Consider the following 18,356-nt stretch of genomic DNA (forward strand, 5'->3'; position numbering starts at 1 on the left):
ACCCTGCACCCCTACTGTAGATACCCTGCACCCCTCCTGTAGATACCCTGCACCCCTACTGTAGATACCCTGCACCCCTACTGTGGATACATTACCCCCCGTAGATACCCTGCACCCCTCCTGTAGATACCCTGCACCCCTCCTGTGGATACATTACCCCCCGTAGATACCCTGCACCCTTACTGTAGATACCCTGCACCCCTCCTGTGGATACATTACCCCCCCGTAGATACCCTGCACCCCTCCTGTGGATCCGCTGCCCCTCTCCCCCCCCCCTGTGGATCCGCTGCCCCTCTCCCCCCCCCCTCTCCTGTAGATCCGCTGCCCCTCTCCCCCCCCCTCTCCTGTAGATCCGCTGCCCCTCTCCCCCCCCCCTCCTGTGGATCCGCTGCCCCTCTCCCCCCTCTCCTGTGGATCCGCTGCCCCTCTCCCCCCCCCTCTCCTGTGGATCCGCTGCCCCTCTCCCCCCCCCTCCTGTAGATCCGCTGCCCCTCTCCCCCCCCCCCCCCCCCCCTGTGGATCCGCTGCCCCTCTCCCCCCCCCCTCTCCTGTGGATCCGCTGCCCCTCTCCCCCCCCCCCTCTCCTGTGGATCCGCTGCCCCTCTCCCCCCCCCCTCTCCTGTGGATCCGCTGCCCCTCTCCCCCCCCCTCTCCTGTGGATCCGCTGCCCCTCTCCCCCCCCCTCTCCTGTAGATCCGCTGCCCCTCTCCCCCCCCTCCTGTGGATCCGCTGCCCCTCTCCCCCCCCCTCTCCTGTAGATCCGCTGCCCCTCTCCCCCCCCCTCTCCTGTAGATCCGCTGCCCCTCTCCCCCCCCCTCTCCTGTAGATCCGCTGCCCCTCTCCCCCCCCCTCTCCTGTAGATCCGCTGCCCCTCTCCCCCCCCCTCTCCTGTAGATCCGCTGCCCCTCTCCCCCCCCTCCTGTGGATCCGCTGCCCCTCCGTCCTGTCCGCGCGCTCTGCACTAGTCTCTGCCCGTCCTGTGCAGTGGGCGGTGCCGTAGCAGGGGGCGTGTCCCGCCTCCCTATATAAGCGGCTGCGGCGCCGGCTCTCCTCACTCTCTGCGCCGCTCGTCTCCCGCGCTCTCCTTATGCTGCTCAGCTCCGGGGCTCCGCGCACAGTCAGAGGAAAACTGACCGCAATGATCAAGAAGATGTGTCCTAACGAGGCCGAGCTGAACATCCCGGCCAAGAACTCCTACCGCATGGTGGTGCTGGGCTCCTCCAAGGTGGGCAAGACCGCCATCGTGTCCCGCTTCCTGAGCGGCCGCTTCGAGGAGCAGTACACCCCGACCATCGAGGACTTCCACCGCAAGTTCTACAGCATCCGCGGGGAGGTGTACCAGCTGGACATCCTGGACACCTCCGGGAACCATCCGTTCCCCGCCATGCGGAGGCTCTCCATCCTGACCGGTGAGTGATCTCTGCAGCTCGGTCAGGGCTCCTGGTCTCTGCAGCTCGGTCAGGGCTCCTGGTCTCTGCAGCTCGGTCAGGGCTCCTGGTCTCTGCAGCTCGGTCAGGGCTCCTGGTCTCTGCAGCTCGGTCAGGGCTCCTGGTCTCTGCAGCTCGGTCCGGGCTCCTGGTCTCTGCAGCTCGGTCAGGGCTCCTGGTCTCTGCAGCTCGGTCAGGGCTCCTGGTCTCTGCAGCTCGGTCAGGGCTCCTGGTCTCTGCAGCTCGGTCAGGGCTCCTGGTCTCTGCAGCTCGGTCAGGGCTCCTGGTCTCTGCAGCTCGGTCAGGGCTCCTGGTCTCTGCAGCTCGGTCAGGGCTCCTGGTCTCTGCAGCTCCCATTATTCTGCCTATTGTGGGTTTAGGACTTGTGATAATACAAGTCCCATTAATGGTCCCTGATGAAACCTTTTAGTTCTGTCTGATCAGGCTCTACAACCCCCCAATCCTTCCTGGCTCTAAAACTGAGACACAAGCCCCATTGTAAGGTTACTTTGTAAATGTAGACTACTTTGGTAGCTATTGAGGCACTAGAAGTCCCAGAAATCACTTGTGGTCTTCAAAGATCTTCAGGATTAGTTCTAGATACTTATTTTGCAAGCTTAGAGCTGGTGTAGAACTACCTGTTCCAGGATTAGTGGTTGATGAGCATGATGAGGGTTGTCCAAAGAGTTTTGCACATCAGTCGTTAACCGGTCCTTCTCCTTCTTCTCCTCAGGTGATGTCTTCATCTTGGTCTTCAGCCTTGACAATCGAGACTCCTTTGAGGAAGTCCAGCGCTTGAAGCAACAGATCATTGAGACCAAGTCCTGCCTAAAGAACAAGACCAAGGAGAACATGGACGTTCCTCTGGTCATCTGTGGCAACAAGGGTGACCGGGACTTCTACCGAGAGGTCCAAGCCCACGAGATCGAGCAGTTGGTAGGAGAGGACAATAAATGCTCTTACTTCGAGGTCTCGGCCAAGAAGAACTCCCAGTTGGATGAAATGTTCCAGGCGCTCTTCACCATGGCCAAGCTGCCTAGCGAGATGAGCCCTGACCTCCACCGGAAGGTGTCCGTCCAATACTGTGAGATCTTACACAAAAAGTCCCTCAAAGGCAAGAAGGTGAAGGAAGACGGGGACGCCTATGGCATCGTAGCACCGTTTGCCCGCCGACCCAGCATCCATAGTGACTTAATGTATATCCGAGAGAAGGCCATCGGTGGTGGCCAGAGCAAAGACAAGGAGCGCTGTGTCATCAGCTAGGAACGACCCTGCCACCAGCCGAGCGGGCGTTATAAATATATACATAGAGAACCAAAAGAGCGGGGCGAGCCGTGGAGGCATGACCGTAGAGGGGAGACCTGACCCCCACATGCCTTCTGGTCTGGCCAGCGACGAGTGGAAAGTGGTGGCCAGCCCGGTACGGGACAGTGAGACAACTTGTCTGAAAGCAAGAAGTGGCGGTGAGAGCAGAACACTGGACTTGGTTCTATGGGAGTTGTAGTACTCCGTCCGCCCCTCCCCCTCTGCAGGCTACAATCTGGACTCTTATGATGTAGTGAGTGTTTTTGGGAGGGGGTTACGAGCCGGCAGTGGACTGTACGGTGCGGGAACTTGTAGTGACTGTTTACATTGTGCTGCGGCACTTGGAGTATTGTACGTGGATCTGAACAAATCCTTGGTCAAATATTTCAGTGTTTCGTCTTTTTTTTGTTTTTTTTACGTAATAAACCAAAATCTGAACTTTACATTTGTGTCTTGTCTTGTGCGATGTAGTTGTGGTAGAACTATAATGCTCAGCATGCCTTAAAGGTGTGGAAGCTGCTGGGAGAAATAACTAAGATCCATCCAAAGCCCCTCACTTGGCAAAGCACCAATGAGGGGCAAAGACCCCAACATGCTGCCTGCAGACAGGGTGCCTCTTTACTTCTAGAGAAGACTCTAGTATGCTCAGTCACTAGCGCCACCTGGAGTCTTGCTTCAATGCAACTTGCTACCCTGACACAAAGATGCAAACTGTACAGAACATGTAGAAAGATAAATATATAAAACAAAATGTATATTGTGCAGTCTGAGAGAAGAGGTGCTGCAGCAGCTTCCACAAAATCCATGCTCTCAAGCCTTCTGATGCTGTCACACAGTGCCACCTGCTGGCCACATGGGGAACTGAAAGCAGAATAAAATGAGCAGTAGACGCCATGATGTTGGGAGTTGTAGTACCACAGAACCCCTAGCTCTGGGGGGGAATCAGGATATCTACTCCAATAACTAATCTATTGTAAAGTAACCTCTTAGCCCTTTTTTTTTTTTTTTTTTTTTCTTTTAAACTTCCTCTTCCCAAATTATTCTTTGTCTGGAAATTACTCCTTCACCAAGTTATTATTGCCCTACACTACAGAATTTAAAAAAAAATATTTTCTATAGTGCAACACTTAAAGGGCCAGTAACCCCAATATGACGGCATATGATCGCGCTGGGTTGAGTCACACAGAATATAGGGAGATTTTTCTGCATTTCCATTCACTGGGCCCCAGCCCTCGTCCTGAGATGGCTGATAACAGGGAACAATAGCCTGTAATTGGCGGCACAATAACTGATCATGTGCGCGGTTAGGCATTTAGTTGCTGTTGCTTGCAGACCCCGACGCTCCAACTTGACAGCCACAGACCGGGCGTCGTAGCTTGCAGCCCCCTGAGCTGTGGCGTGGCCCGGGCACACCCTCACAGAAGGCTCACGGCTGTTGTTGTGATCGAGCTGTCATGCAGAAGGTCACACCCGCTCGTGAAACGTGTGCGTTCATGGGGCGCTGGCGCCACGTGCGGGGGACCAACACCCTGCTGTATCCCTGTTATTACCTGTGTTATGGCTCCTCACTCCCACTTTTATACATTCGCGGGATGCAGCCACCCGTCATCTGACAGATGAAATGACACTACGAGCAGTCTCCATTAAGGGGTTTTCAAAAGCTGCCACCGGGGGCGCCATCAAACGCTCTCCAAACTAGAATCAGTGCAGGAGTACAGAGAATTGCGCTCAGCGGCCAGGCTTTTGATGGCGGCCATGATGGAACAGGAATTACGTAAAATGTTACCATACAGGAATACGGAGCGAATAGATGTAGATATACGGGTGGCGCTGCGCCCTCTAAAGGCCATATCCAAAAGCACGCTCCGTGAGGGATCAGGGTGCACGATAGCGCCCCCACATGACTCTGGTTGTATATTTATGCCTTTTCTTCTGTATGGCTACAGGACCCCACTAACCGATACTGCAGCTCCAAAGCACGGCAGCAGGCACGCCGGCGCTGAGGAGTGATGACCATTCTGCTATCTCATAGTAATGGCGCTTCCAGCATAAGAGGCAACTACTCCCTAATCAATATTAGGTAAGAGGGTCTAACACTCAGCACCCCCAAGATCGGCTGTCCGCAGCTCTGTATCCAGCGTAGTGCCAATTCTCAGGACTGGACCTGAAAACATGTCAACTTGGATAGGAGCTGAGCTGCAGTACTGAGAACGACCACTATGCAGCGTATGGCACTGTGTTATTCTGGCTCCGTACATTGTTTCATCCGGCCATAGCGTGACCCGCTGATCGGAGAGGATGCTGGCTCTTGGACACCAACAGATCTATTCTCAGGTGGGGGTTCTGGAAATCCCCTTAAAAGTGCATTACTATGTGGTAGGCTTATCCCAACTTAAAAATGATCACCTGCTGACTACAGTGTTCAGAGAGCAGTGGCCCCTCAGTGTCTGTATGAGATTACGGGAGATAGCTGAGGTCTGGATTTGGCTTTTTCCATCATCCCCTTGGAGGTCAAACAGAGAAGAAGTGGGCATGCGCAGACATGGGATTGGTAGGTTTCCCAGCTGTCGGACCCCCACCAATCAGCATTCTAATATTAGAAGAAACCCTTTGAAAGTTGGAGATGTAACAACCTAGATGCAAGGAGAATACAAAAACCTAAAACTTAGGGGTCTCACCAGGGTCTATTTGCACACGGAGTTAACTTTAGTGCAGGACCCTACATGCCGCATCGGCTGTCCCGTAATCGTAAAGGCGTCTGTAACTGTGATGGTTCCCTTTAAAAAAACAAATCCCGTCATGTCTCACAGCGACGTGATCCCTCCACGCCCGGGTGACACCCATTCACTACCTCCAAGGACAGGATGTGTCAGTCACAGAACTAAAGAACCATTTTATGGAAATTTTTAAACCCTACATAAAGAAGAAATGTGTCATTACTGGAGGGGTGTCTGGCGTCAGGTCCTCCCGCGGGGCTCTGGCATCAGGCCCATCTCTGGTCTGTCTTGGACGATTGGTCCAGCCTTGATGAGTGACGTCACGAGTCCATACATCGTCTCTGGAGACGCAGCTGCCGGCAGCCACAGGTGCTGCCATTTACACAGTCTGCAGTTTCTCTGCCCCTCCTCAATCCTTCTGATCGGGGGGGCGATGGTTTAGTCTTTGGGGATCTCGAACATGCATAGGCTCTTGTATTTCTGCAGGAGCTCGTTCTTGGTCTGGACCTGCACCCGCAGGCTCTGGAGGTGATGCTGCTGCTGCTCAGGGCTCATGTCAATGCCGGCCATGTTGTTAATCTGCTTCCTCATCGCCTGGAACTTATTCTTCAGCTCGTTCAGCTCCTGGTAAACGTCTTGGCTGTCCTTGTCCATGCTGGAGGGAAAGGAAAACAACAGATCAGCTGCGAATCCAGATCTTATCCTCTAGTCACACCCAGAGCTGCATTTACAATGCTGTTATCACTGTACTGACAAAACACCACCTTAACATCTAAGCTTAAAATTAACAGGGTTGTAAGGAGCTGCTTATTTTTGCACAGGCAACGCACATACCAGCCAGTACATGTGCACTATCGGAAAGGTTTTGTGCCCTCGTCCCAACGCAGAAAGGCGTTATCAGGCGCCAAGCAGAGTCACTATCAGTGCTGATGACATTATGACAAACCCCTGAAAATCATACACGTTTCTTATACATTGCTTTACTCACTGATCTGGAATATGTCATGCATTTGCCTCCAGTCATATCTAAAGCTGCAGTTACAATCCTGATATATAACACAGAGTTAAGTGAGCTATGAAACAGTTAACTGACGAAAATATCTCTGCGGTTTTAGTTACCAATTCAGAATTGGGGTATCTATAGATCCCACTACGGTTCCACTCTGGGAGTTATATATGGAGCACTACATAAACCCTGTCTCTCTACGTCAGCGTCCCCCGGTTACGAACATGACAGTATATAGCCGGAGATAAGCAGGAATCCGCTGCGTCCTGTTTTACTTCCACGCAGACGAGTAACCTGCATGCTGCAAGTGAAAACAAGCCATCGGTTTATTGGGGCCACTGATCCTTGGGTGAGGAATGGGCAGCACTATAGATTAGCTGACGCCGCTGCTCCGTTGGCATTCTATGTAAACACGCTTGTTGTTGTAGTGACACTCTTATCCCCGGCAGACGTGGGGCTCAGGAGGTAGATAGCGATCTGCCACCAGATGGAAGCTATTGTCTTTCATATGCATTCTTCGGAGGTCTGCGAAATGACGGGAGATTTGGAGCATAGCTCCATATTTATAGCTTCTAGAGAAAATATCATTTTGGTCACCTGTGCTACCTCCAACAGGCAACGTGCTGCTTGTTGTGATCCTGACATGAGAAGGCGGCCATGAAACCGGCTACAAACTGGACTGTCAGACTTGGACAAGGCCATATGGTGGCCTTCTCATTTCCAGGTGTAGAATGTCTCCAGAGCATAGATTAAATGTGTAACAAAAATTCTAATAGACATCAATGACCAAGGTGTAATACCTTGTTTCTCCAGCGGGGGCTCTGCAGGGAAACTGAACAGTTACAGTCCGGCTTTCCCAGCGATCACTGGTGATCGATGTGGACCCCACAGCCTGTGACCGGCGTATCATTGGGAGGAGGGTCTTTCTGACAAACAGGGTCTGTCCAAAGTCCCTATTACCCCTTAACAACGCATGACAGATTTTGTGACACCTCCCACACTTGAAAATCTCCTAATATGGCAGCTAATAGACAGCCAGGCTCCAACCGCATACAGTTTAAAATACAGTTTTCTGTGTTTGGCACCGCGGCTTCGTTCGTACAGACCGGCAGGAGAGAGTCAGCAAAACGATGTAAAAACTAAAAAAAAAAAAAAAAAAAAACAATTACCGTAATTATGGTGAAATTGAGTCACGAGGGCGGAGTTTGTATTTTGAACCTCCTAATTGGTCCTTAATTGCGCCCGTTGCGACATCCGTAATTGGACATGTGGACCAGGCTGTAATTTAAAGGGAATGGGTTCTAAAAGCTGCATAATAAGCGGGTGATGGGGCTTTATTACCTGGAAGTATAGGAATTACCGCCGAGAGGAATGTACACATGGATGTATGTGGTAACAGGCTGACGTCTGACACTGCGGGCGCCGGCTCCTTATAACACCTCTTATTATAAACAGGAAGATTTCCTGGCACTGATATAAACATCTCGACAGAATTCTTAAAGGGCCGGTACACATCTTCGCAAGCCTCTTTTTTTAGTCCTGAGACAAACACACAGGCTTCTTTCGGGACAATTTCAACACAAAACATGATGGATCCCTTTAAATGCGTCTGGTTGCTAAGCAGAAATACTAGCCTTGTCTCCCGTAGCAACCAGTTACGGCATCCCTTTCTTTTTTCATAGTAAATATAATTGATGAAAGCTGAGCTCTGATTGGTTGAACTAACAGCAACCAGCAAATAAAAAAAAAAAAAAAAAAAGTGTTGCTCTGGGGAACTGGTCTGGTTATCCACAGCAACCAATCACAAAGTAGCTTTCATGTTACCACAGCAGTTGAAGAGATGAAAGCTGAACTCTGATTGGTTACTATGGTCAAAAAGGGCCAGGAGCCTCGTGAGAAAAATTTACAAAGCGAGTCGTACCGTAATGTTCGCTCTTTACCCATTCAAGGACTAAGGGTGCGGCTAATAAAAAAAAAAAAAAAAAAAAAAAATATTTATGGCCCCTCTAAGTGACAGGGGGGGCTACGCGGTTGCTACAGGTCACACGGCCATTTTTTTTTTTTTTATATTCCTGCCCTTCGAATTCACGTCCAAATAAACAGCGAGAGATTAATTCATTCATGGCGGATTCTCAGTAATCACTTAATATGCAGGGGTGTGGGGTAATATTACCTCAGACGCAGGCCGGGATCGGAGAGGTGATATGTTATTATGTAACTGGGACATAAGGCGGGCGACGAACAGTACAGACGCCGAGGACGGGACAATCCCGAGCGGTTCGTGTCACTATGGACGACCCGGGTGTCCCTGACAGGAAAGAACTACTGCTCCCTGCCACTTTAAGTCCGCGCGAAACGGACGTCGGGGGTGGTTTGTTACCCCATTTATTTCTCTATCTTTGTATTGTTTATAGGTTTTATTTTGATATTTCTACAAACCTTTTTTGAGCTCATTTGCAGATTTTACCTGATCCTGTGATGCCCGGCTGCCCGCGCCTGTATACCGCATGTACTAGAGAATAAGCAGTATATAGTGACACTGACGAAGCCCCGGAGAATGGAGATGGCGGTGACAGGAGCCACCAGTACTAGGCGCCTGGGATGCAATGACAACCCACTGGCTTACCACCCACAGCGCCCCACGGAGGCGCTAGCTGACAGTGCACCCGCACCCCAAGTCATTGAAGCGCAGCTCTGACTGGATCTAAATTGTAAAGCGGCAGCGATCAGAGCAACCTCCCGTCACTGCAGATAATAGCGGGTGCAGCTCCTGAGCCCGTTCTGTCCATACGTGCAGAAGGGCTAATGTCTAGTTCTGGAAAAGCGAGTCCTGGATGGCAAGTCGCATCTTCCTCAGAATATGGGGTGTAACTAATAGGCCTCAATGCAAAAAATCTCCCAGTATCATAGTACTGGTCTTCTCATATGGGCCCCTGGGCTGGGGGGCCACTGCAGGCTCTGCACCTGCTCAATGGCCGCAGCAGTCCTTGGAGCACTGACGCTGTGACGCGGGTGTTGTGGCTCACACTGGCACCGAGGACATTACTCTTATGCAGGTGGATTTAGGACTGCTACCTGCACATACTGGGGGAGCACTTACTTTGCTCCAATCACCATGTTTTCCTGCAACGTGTGCAGTTCATTCTGGGATCTGTAGTCCCCAATCACGGTTAATCCTTACATTAGGGAGATAGTAGCTGCAAATATTGCATCACACACACTACAAGCAGCAATATTGGCAGATTCTCTTTCCTTACTGTAAGGATTCCCATGATTGGGGACCACAAATCCCAGCATGGGCTGCAAAATACACACTTTTATTCCTTTCGCACACAGCGCATGCGTCACTCCGGCACTGTCACGCATGCGCACACGCTTCCCAGGGCGACGCGTTTTACCATTTGATAATGTCGTGAACCAGCGGTAAGAACGTGTAATCCTCCTCCTCCTCGGCGGTCTCCTCCTCCTCTTCTTCCTCCTCGGGCTCCTCACCGGATCTCGGCTGGCTTCCAGTCGCCATCTCTCCCGGGAACCGAAGAGCAGCGGCAAACTACCCGCGACGCTGCTGCTGCTGATGGATAGACCCCTTTCGTAATGACGTGAGCACCAGCGCGACGGCCTCTTGGTGACGTCACTAGAAAGGGACGCTTCGCCCTTTCCATCCTGTCTGTGCATTAAACCTTTGCGGCTGTAAGCCCCTTTAACCCCTTCAGGGCTATGCCATTTTTTTTTTTTTTGCACTGTTGTTTTTTTCCCCAAGAGTCATATTTTCTTTTTTTATATATATATTTTTTATATACATAGTCGCATTTCGTTTTTTGTGCGAAATTTTGAATGACGCCATTGATTTTGCCATTTAATATACTAGAAACCAGGAAATAAATTCCAGATGCTGTGAATTAGTGAACCCCCACCATCCCCATTTTTTTTTAGAACGTTTCCCTTATGGATTAATGATATAGGTCCGAATTTTATGGGTGTGGTGATAACGAATATGCTTTATTATTATTATTATTATTATTATTATTATTTTTGTTATTTTATTTTTTTCAATATTTATTTTTCTGTTTTTTAGTTCTTTTAGAGGAGTTGAATCTGCGCAATACTTTATTCTTGCAGTCCAGTCTATAGTAAAAAAAAATCTCCATCTCCTATGAAGACTGAGCTTGACCGAAACGCCAAGATGGCCGTGATAGGGACCCTGAGCAGGACCTCCCGCCTGTCACTCCAAAACTGTCAGAGATCGACTCTGCAGCGCCACTACAGGAAGAATGAGGAATTACACAGATTCCCTTTAATCCTCTCCTGTAAGGTCCCCCAGAGCGGTTTCTTCTCTGAGTTATTGATCGGGGTCCCTTTTTGTAGCCATAGTATAATATTTCTAAACCCAACAACTCCTTTACCCATCCATAATGGCTCACTGAACACGGACCAAATCTTATCTGGATAATGATTTGACGCCAATATTTGACCTCAGGTTGTCAGTGGCCTCATTGCTGTCAGCTGTATTGAACGATTGGCTGCAGCGGTCACATGTCCATATCGAAATATCATCAATGGTAGACAAGCTAAAGAGACCCCCATTGGGGTCGTTAGGACAACAGTGAGTATCTGGATATTTACAGAAGAAAGGGGGCACAATAGTAAAGAAGAGTCTTCTCTCTATTTCCTGTCTATTCACTTTACAATCACTGGCTGCAGAACCGTCCATTATTTCCAATAGTAATTATGCTCCTATTCTGCTGAATGAGGCCCAGTCTCTAAAATACGCGGATATACACGACTGATCTGCTGTCCCACAAAGTCTCATTGTTTAAGCCCATTTCCATGCAATTAAGTTTTTGTTGAGTCTGAGGACCATGGACGTCATTGGTTTTCATTCACCGATAATCATATAGCAGCAGTATAGTATAGGGAGGGCACTTATTATGGGAGTCTAACGGGGGAATTCTGGGCTTCGGTAACCGAACCTCAGATGAACAAAACTTCAACTGTTAGGTATTTCAGCGAAACCTGACAAGAATATAACTACTATAATACTGCCCCTATGTACAAGAATATAACTACTATAATACTGCCTCTATGTACAAGAATATAACTACTATAATACTGCCCCCTATGTACAAGAATATAACTACTATAATACTGCCTCCTATGTACAAGAATATAACTACTATAATACTGCCTCCTATGTACAAGAATATAACTACTATAATACTGCCCCTATGTACAAGAATATATCTACTATAATACTGTCCCTATGTACAAGAATATAACTACTATAATACTGTCCCTATGTACAAGAATATATCTACTATAATACTGTCCCTATGTACAAGAATATATCTACTATAATACTGTCCCTATGTACAAGAATATATCTACTATAATACTGTCCCTATGTACAAGAATATAACTACTATAATACTGCTCCCTATGTACAAGAATATAACTACTGTAATACTGCCCCTATGTACAAGAATATAACTACTATAATACTGCTCCCTATGTACAAGAATATAACTACTGTAATACTGCCCCTATGTACAAGAATATAACTACTATAATTCTGCTCCCTATGTACAAGACTATAACTACTATAATACTGCCCCCTATGTACAAGAATATAACTACTATAATACTGCCCCTATGTACAAGAATATAACTACTATAATACTGCTCCTATGTACAAGAATATAACTACTATAATTCTGCTCCCTATGTACAAGAATATAACTACTATAATACTGCCCCTATGTACAAGAATATAACTACTATAATACTGCCCCTATGTACAAGAATATAACTACTATAATACTGCCCCTATGTACAAGAATATAACTACTATAATTCTGCTCCCTATGTACAAGAATATAACTACTGTAATACTGCCCCTATGTACAAGAATATAACTACTATAATACTGCCCCTATGTACAGGAATATAACTACTATAATACTGCCCCTATGTACAAGAATATAACTACTATAATACTGCTCCTATGTACAAGAATATAACTACTATAATACTGCCCCTGTATACAAGAATATAACTACTATAATACTGCCCCCTATGTACAAGAATATAACTACTATAATACTGCCCCCTATGTACAAGAATATAACTACTATAATACTGCCCCTATGTACAAGAATATAACTACTATAATACTGCCCCTATGTACAAGAATATAACTACTATAATACTGCTCCTATGTACAAGAATATAACTACTATAATACTGCCCCTATGTCCTAGAATATAACTACTATAATACTGCCCCCTATGTACAAGAATATAACTACTATAATACTGCTCCTATGTAGAAGAATATAACTACTATAATACTGCTCCTATGTACAGTAATATAACTACTATAATACTGCTCCTATGTACAAGAATATAACTACTATAATACTGCTCCTATGTACAAGAATATAACTACTATAATACTGCCCCCTATGTACAGTAATATAACTACTATAATACTACTCCTATGTACAAGAATATAACTACTATAATACTGCCTCCTAGCTGTGAGGTTGTGTGTCAGTGGTTCTCCTGATGTCTGGAGCAAGCCCAGGGAGGGGCCACCCTGGGCGGGGAAGCTTCCCTGGCAAGGCCCAGGCTTCCCGGCCTACACTGGGACTAGCCTCCCAGGCTTCTACTAATGGGAATGTTAATCCCAAAGCCGCTGTGAGTCCAGTGAATGCAGCGAGTCAAGGCTGCAGCAGTTCTATGAAGAAGGAAACAGTTGTGAGTAAAGTTTTAGGAGGAAAACCTTCTCCAGTTCCAGCAAAGAAGCAAGAAGGCAATGTGTCAGTGAGTGATGGAAACCAGCTGAATGTGAAGTCTTGTAGCTCCCCAGTCAGTAAGCAGCTCCTGCCAGGTGCACAGGTGAGATCGGCCCCAGCTGTGCAGATCACCTCTCCTGCTTCCAGGCAGAGACGGACGTCTTTGGAAAGACAGACAATGCAGGAGAACCTACAGCAGCATGGCAGTATGGCGCGGTCAGGACGCACACGGTCACAGTCAGGTGGCAGCGATAAACCTGCTGCGGAGCCTGCATCCAGCCAAGGGGCCACAAAACCATCCGTGGTGGACCCGCACAAGACTGTCTTCAAAACCCCTGTACCCGTGGTCAAGACTAAGCCTGTGGAGCCGGCGCGTGCACCCGAGCTGCAGCTAGCGGATGAGATACCGGGACTTGTCCGAAAACTGGGTGAGTTACAGCAGCAAAAAAAAGCGCTGCAAATTGAGGTAGACTTCATCTATAACCTGAAGACCACTAATCCTGCCAGTAATGACGCGTATGACCTGAGACTGAACACACTGGGTGTACAGCTGGCGAGTGTTGTGCAGGACACTGAATCTGTGCTGGAGAGCATGGGGCCCCTGGCAGAGACCTACAGGAACCGGGAGCGGTTCGCCTCCTATAAGCAGGACTGTGCTGTAGAGGCCAGGACCCCTGATGTTCAGGACGGGACCCCCCAGCAGCGGACACGGCCAGTGTTACAGGCTGCCCGCTTCTGCTTCCAGGAGGGAAAACAGCTGCAGCAGCAGGCAGCTCAGTGTGAACAGGAGCATACACTTCAGACTGCAGCAGAGGCACCACAGGTCCCAGAATGCCCCACACAGGAGCAGGACAGTATTTCTGAGACTGTGCTGAAGAGGCCGAGGCTGAGGCTGAAGCACAGACTGTGGCTGGGGATGCTGTGCCCATGGGGTCGGGGGTTGGAGGGGTTTCACACTCTGTAATGGACGTCGCACTGTCTGATGATAATGATGCTGCTCATGATAATGTGCATGATATGTGTGATTATCCCCCTTTGCCATCTAGTCCACAAGGTGTGACAGCCCCCCCTGCTGCAGGCCCTCTCCCTGTCAGTCAGCCCAGTGTGACCCAGCAGGTGCCCCCCAGGAATGCCTGGAGCCGCGGCGCCCCATCCTTCACTTCCAGCACCAGGTACACCGGCCAGACATTCAAGCGCATTAATGTGGTGCGGTTTAAATCAGGGCTGTGGAGTCGGAGTCGTGGAGTCGGAGTCGGTGCTCATTTTGGTGGAGTCGGAGTCGGAGTTGGAGTCGGTGTAAAATGGACCGACTCCGACTCCTAAAATATATAATAAATTGGGTACAGTAGTTCAATGCAGAATGTGCTGAATATTTTTTCATAGGAGTTTGGGAAAGTTATGAAATGTCCTATAAATGGCTGTTATATTCCTGATCTAAGGCTACATTCACACACAGCGTTTTTCCTGTGTTTTTTGAGGATACGTTTTTCAGCTGCAAAAGCCGATCATCTTTTTAAAAAACTGCATCACCTGAAAGGTTTTTGAGCTCATAGATAATGTTTTCAATAGCAAAAGCAGATTAGAAATCTGCTCTATCCATTTATCCATATCTGTCTATCCATATCGTATCTGTACCAAAAAGAATGAAAACCGGGTAGTACACCAATATATATTCTGTTCTATCTAAATATCTTGATTATTGGATCATAAAAATGATTAAATGTCTGAGGTTCACATTGTACTACAATAAATTTTTCACTTAAATATAAGCAATATGTGTGGGAGTCGGAGTCGTGGAGTCAGAGTTGGAGTCGGAGTCGGTGTAAGGGAAATTGAGGAGTCGGAGTCGGAGTCACAGGTTTGGCTTACCGACTCCACAGCCCTGGTTTAAATACATAGGTGCCAAGGAGGATCTGCCACAACGCAGGTATGTGGTGAGAGAGCTGCTCTGCGGCCAGATGGGGTTTGTGGCAAATGAGATACTGGCGGTGTCTAATCTTCAGGACAGGCAGGGCTACGAGGTCAGCTTCAAGCTCATGTCTGACCTGGATAGATTCTGGGCTAATTACCCCAAGTTCAGAGATGCTGAAGGCTGGAATAAGTTTGTGTTGGTTCCTATCTCCAGGCCGGACACTGTCACAGTGAATATCACCTTCTGGAATGAGGCCGTTCCTCCACAGGACATCGAGGTGTGGCTCCGGAGACACTGTGACCTCGTCTCTGGACTCACCAAGGTCAGAGATGAGGATGGTATCTGGACAATGGGGTGGCGGGTCTTGGTAAAATTGCGGCAATGTAATAACATCACTGCCCACTTACCCAACTCCTTCTTCATTGGGAGGGAGAAGGGAAGGTGTTATTATCCCGGGCAACCCAGAAAGTGTTTCAAATGTGGTGGGAAAGGACATCTGGCTAATGCCTGTACTGTGGTGAAGTGCAGTCTGTGTGGGGCAATTGGCCATGTCGCTGCAGACTGCCGGGACGTCAGGTGCAACCTCTGTGGTAGGATGGGCCACCCTCACAGGGACTGTCCAGACGCCTGGCACAACATCTGCAGAGTCTTCCCTGATGAGTTAGTGATGGCAGGGGCAGAGGCTCAGGAGGATGAGGATGTGGTGGCAGGGACACATGAGGAGGAGTGTTTAATGTCAGGAGAGATGTTGACCAGCTCAGATGCCCACCAGGAGTCCACTCAGGCAGCACCATAGAAGCAGGGTGCAGAGGGGAACATGGAGGTGGTCCATCAGGTCCAGCAGCCTCAGATAGCCCCCCCTTCAGCATCGCTGTCTGTATCTGATGACTGGAGCATTAATAATAATAAAAGGAAGAAAAAGAACACATCCTCCCGTAAACCTGAGGCAGAATATGACACTGGTCAGAGTGCTAGTAAGAAGGTTCAGAATTCAGCAGGAGTGATGGTCGTGTCCAACAAGTATGGAGTTTTATCTGACTCCAATGGTGACGATTATGAGGAAGAGTTGAGGAAAGTTGATGCTGAGTGTGACAGGGACATGGAGGACCATCCCCCACCAAAGCGGAAGCCCTTATCTGTAGACCCTCAGGTAGAGTCTGACATGGACACCAGTGGTGGACAGAACATCTCTGAGTCATGATGATGGCTATTACTCTGCTCCTTCTATATTGTGTTGTGATGGCGGGGTTCTCATTGACAGTGACCTCGAGCAATGTGAATAGCATTAAGCTGAGGAGAACTAGACACGGGGTGTATGAACATCTCAAATATCTGGACACAGATGTCATCTTCCTGCAGGAGACACGACTGACATCTCTGGGGCTTATGAGAGAGGCTGAGAGGGAATGGCGGTCCGGTCCTTCTTTCTGGTCACTGGCTGTGGAGCCTTACGCCGGGGTCGCTGTCCTGTTTAACACCAATGATGTGACTGTGCATAGGATGACGGAGGTGGTCATGGGAAGATGTCTGGTCCTGGAAGTCACTGTCCATGGGAGGCGACTCCGGCTTATTAACATCTATGGGCCACAGACAGTGATGGACAGGATCCAGCTGTTTAATGACGTCAAGCCTTACCTCTTCACTTCTCTTCCAGTGGTGATGGCGGGGGACTTTAATGACATAATGACATCAGGTGACAGCTCCTCGGGCAGGGCAGTGACCAGGGACGGTAAGGTCCTACATAACGTCATAATGCAGGCAGGACTGACTGACGTTTTCACACAGGGTGGGCGACAGCCCAAATTCACGTATTCATGTTCCAACAGGAGCAGTAGGATAGATTTTGCTTTTGTCAGTCCTACTGAGGCTGTCGGCGCCCTGAGTGAGAAGGTCGTCCCTTACTCTGATCACCTCGCCTTGTGCTTCTCTTTGGGTTCCTCTAACCGTCCGGACATTGGTAGAGGGTTGTGGAAGCTCAATTCCAGTCTCCTGGATGATGCCTATGTTCAGAGCCGTGTTCACTCCCTTATCCAGCTTCATCTAGACAGGGTTGACTTCTATGACAACATGACCAACTGGTGGGAGGACGTCAAGGAGGATATCAGATCCCTCTTAAAGAGACTGTCAGTTAATAAAGGGAGGAATAAGTACAGCCAGTACCTAAAGCTGCGCAAAGAATTGGAGTCACTGTATTCGGCGGGCGGGGATGACAAAGTGAAGATTGACCGGCTGAAATCTGAGATAAAGCAGTATCAGTATAGCAGGTATACCTCCCTGGTTCTTGAACGGGATTATGGGTCCTTAGGGGCCCCTGATCCCTTTGAGAATTGCAGGGAGAGGGTGGCCAAAAAAATGGTCACGGGTCTCATTGACTCCCAGGGTGTATTGCAGGATTCACGGGAGGGTATCCTGGAGGTGGTGAGATCTTACTATGCTGACTTGTTTCAGAGGAAAGTTTTGGATAAAGATAAGATGACTCAATTCTTGGAGGCAACTCCAGTGCCTGATACTAAGGATCTGGACTTTTCTCCTTTGACGGCAGAATTAACGGTGGAGGAAGTTAAGGAGGCTATTGATAAGTTATATCTGAAGAAGGCACCAGGTCCAGATGGTATAACAGCAGAATTTTATAAGAAATTCAGAGACCTCCTGGCTCCAATTCTCGTGGATGTGTATAGAAATTGTCTAGAAAATCACCTGATGCCTCCATCCATGAGGGTGTCCTCGTTAATTCTGCTGTCTAAAGGTAAAGAGCCGAGTGACATCAAGAACTGGAGGCCGATTGCCCTCTTGAATGTGGACAGGAAGATTCTAGCAAAGATCCTATTTTCTAGATTAGTCTGTTTGTCCCCGGCACTGTTGGCAGGCTCTCAGTTTGGCACAGTAAAAGGGCGGAACATCTCTGGAGCAGTCATCTCGATACGAGAGATGTTTGAGAGATGTAAAGCTCTGCGGTGTGGGAGTTATGCTGTCAGTCTGGACCAGGCTAAAGCCTTTGACAGGGTTGATCATGACTATCTGTGGGCCACTTTGTCAAAGTACGGTATTCCGGGACAATTTGTGGATTGGTTGAAGACTTTGTACAGAGAGGCGGTGAGCTTTCCTCTGATTAATGGTTGGCAGGGTGACACTTTTGGAGTTGGGGCGGGGGTGAGACAGGGCTGCCCAATGAGTCCGCTCCTGTATGTTTTTGCCC

General features: G+C 48.7%; 2 protein-coding genes across 2 annotated transcripts; one reads left to right on the forward strand and one right to left on the reverse strand.

The window, feature by feature from the left end:
- Positions 1-1,032: 1,032 nt before the first annotated feature.
- Positions 1,033-3,175, forward strand: RASD1 (ras related dexamethasone induced 1). Its single transcript, XM_073558506.1, has 2 exons — positions 1,033-1,409; positions 2,161-3,175. The coding sequence occupies exons 1-2, from the start codon at positions 1,088-1,090 to the stop codon at positions 2,688-2,690; spliced, it is 852 nt and encodes a 283-aa protein (XP_073414607.1). The 5' UTR covers positions 1,033-1,087; the 3' UTR covers positions 2,691-3,175.
- Positions 3,176-5,605: 2,430 nt separating this feature from the next.
- MED9 (mediator complex subunit 9) lies at positions 5,606-10,061 on the reverse strand. The gene is made up of 2 exons (XM_073558507.1): positions 9,854-10,061; positions 5,606-6,104 (listed from the first exon to the last, which is right to left on the reverse strand). Exons 1-2 carry the CDS (start codon positions 9,973-9,975, stop codon positions 5,888-5,890), a joined length of 339 nt encoding a protein of 112 aa, XP_073414608.1. The 5' UTR covers positions 9,976-10,061; the 3' UTR covers positions 5,606-5,887.
- Between the last annotated feature and the right edge of the window lie 8,295 nt (positions 10,062-18,356).

Source organism: Dendrobates tinctorius, unplaced genomic scaffold, assembly GCF_039654945.1.
Source record: "Dendrobates tinctorius isolate UK_male_01 unplaced genomic scaffold, ASM3965494v1 ptg000257l, whole genome shotgun sequence".
Taxonomy (NCBI): domain Eukaryota; kingdom Metazoa; phylum Chordata; class Amphibia; order Anura; family Dendrobatidae; genus Dendrobates; species Dendrobates tinctorius.

Coding starts and splice junctions, on each gene's coding strand:
- RASD1 (XM_073558506.1), top strand. CDS start 1,088: ATGCTGCTCAGCTCCGGGGCTCCGCGCACAGTCAGAGGAAAACTGACC. Junction 1,410..2,160: donor GAGGCTCTCCATCCTGACCG/GTGAGTGATCTC, acceptor TCTTCTCCTCAG/GTGATGTCTTCATCTTGGTC.
- MED9 (XM_073558507.1), bottom strand. CDS start 9,975: ATGGCGACTGGAAGCCAGCCGAGATCCGGTGAGGAGCCCGAGGAGGAA. Junction 6,105..9,853: donor GTTCACGACATTATCAAATG/GTAAAACGCGTC, acceptor CTTTCCCTCCAG/CATGGACAAGGACAGCCAAG.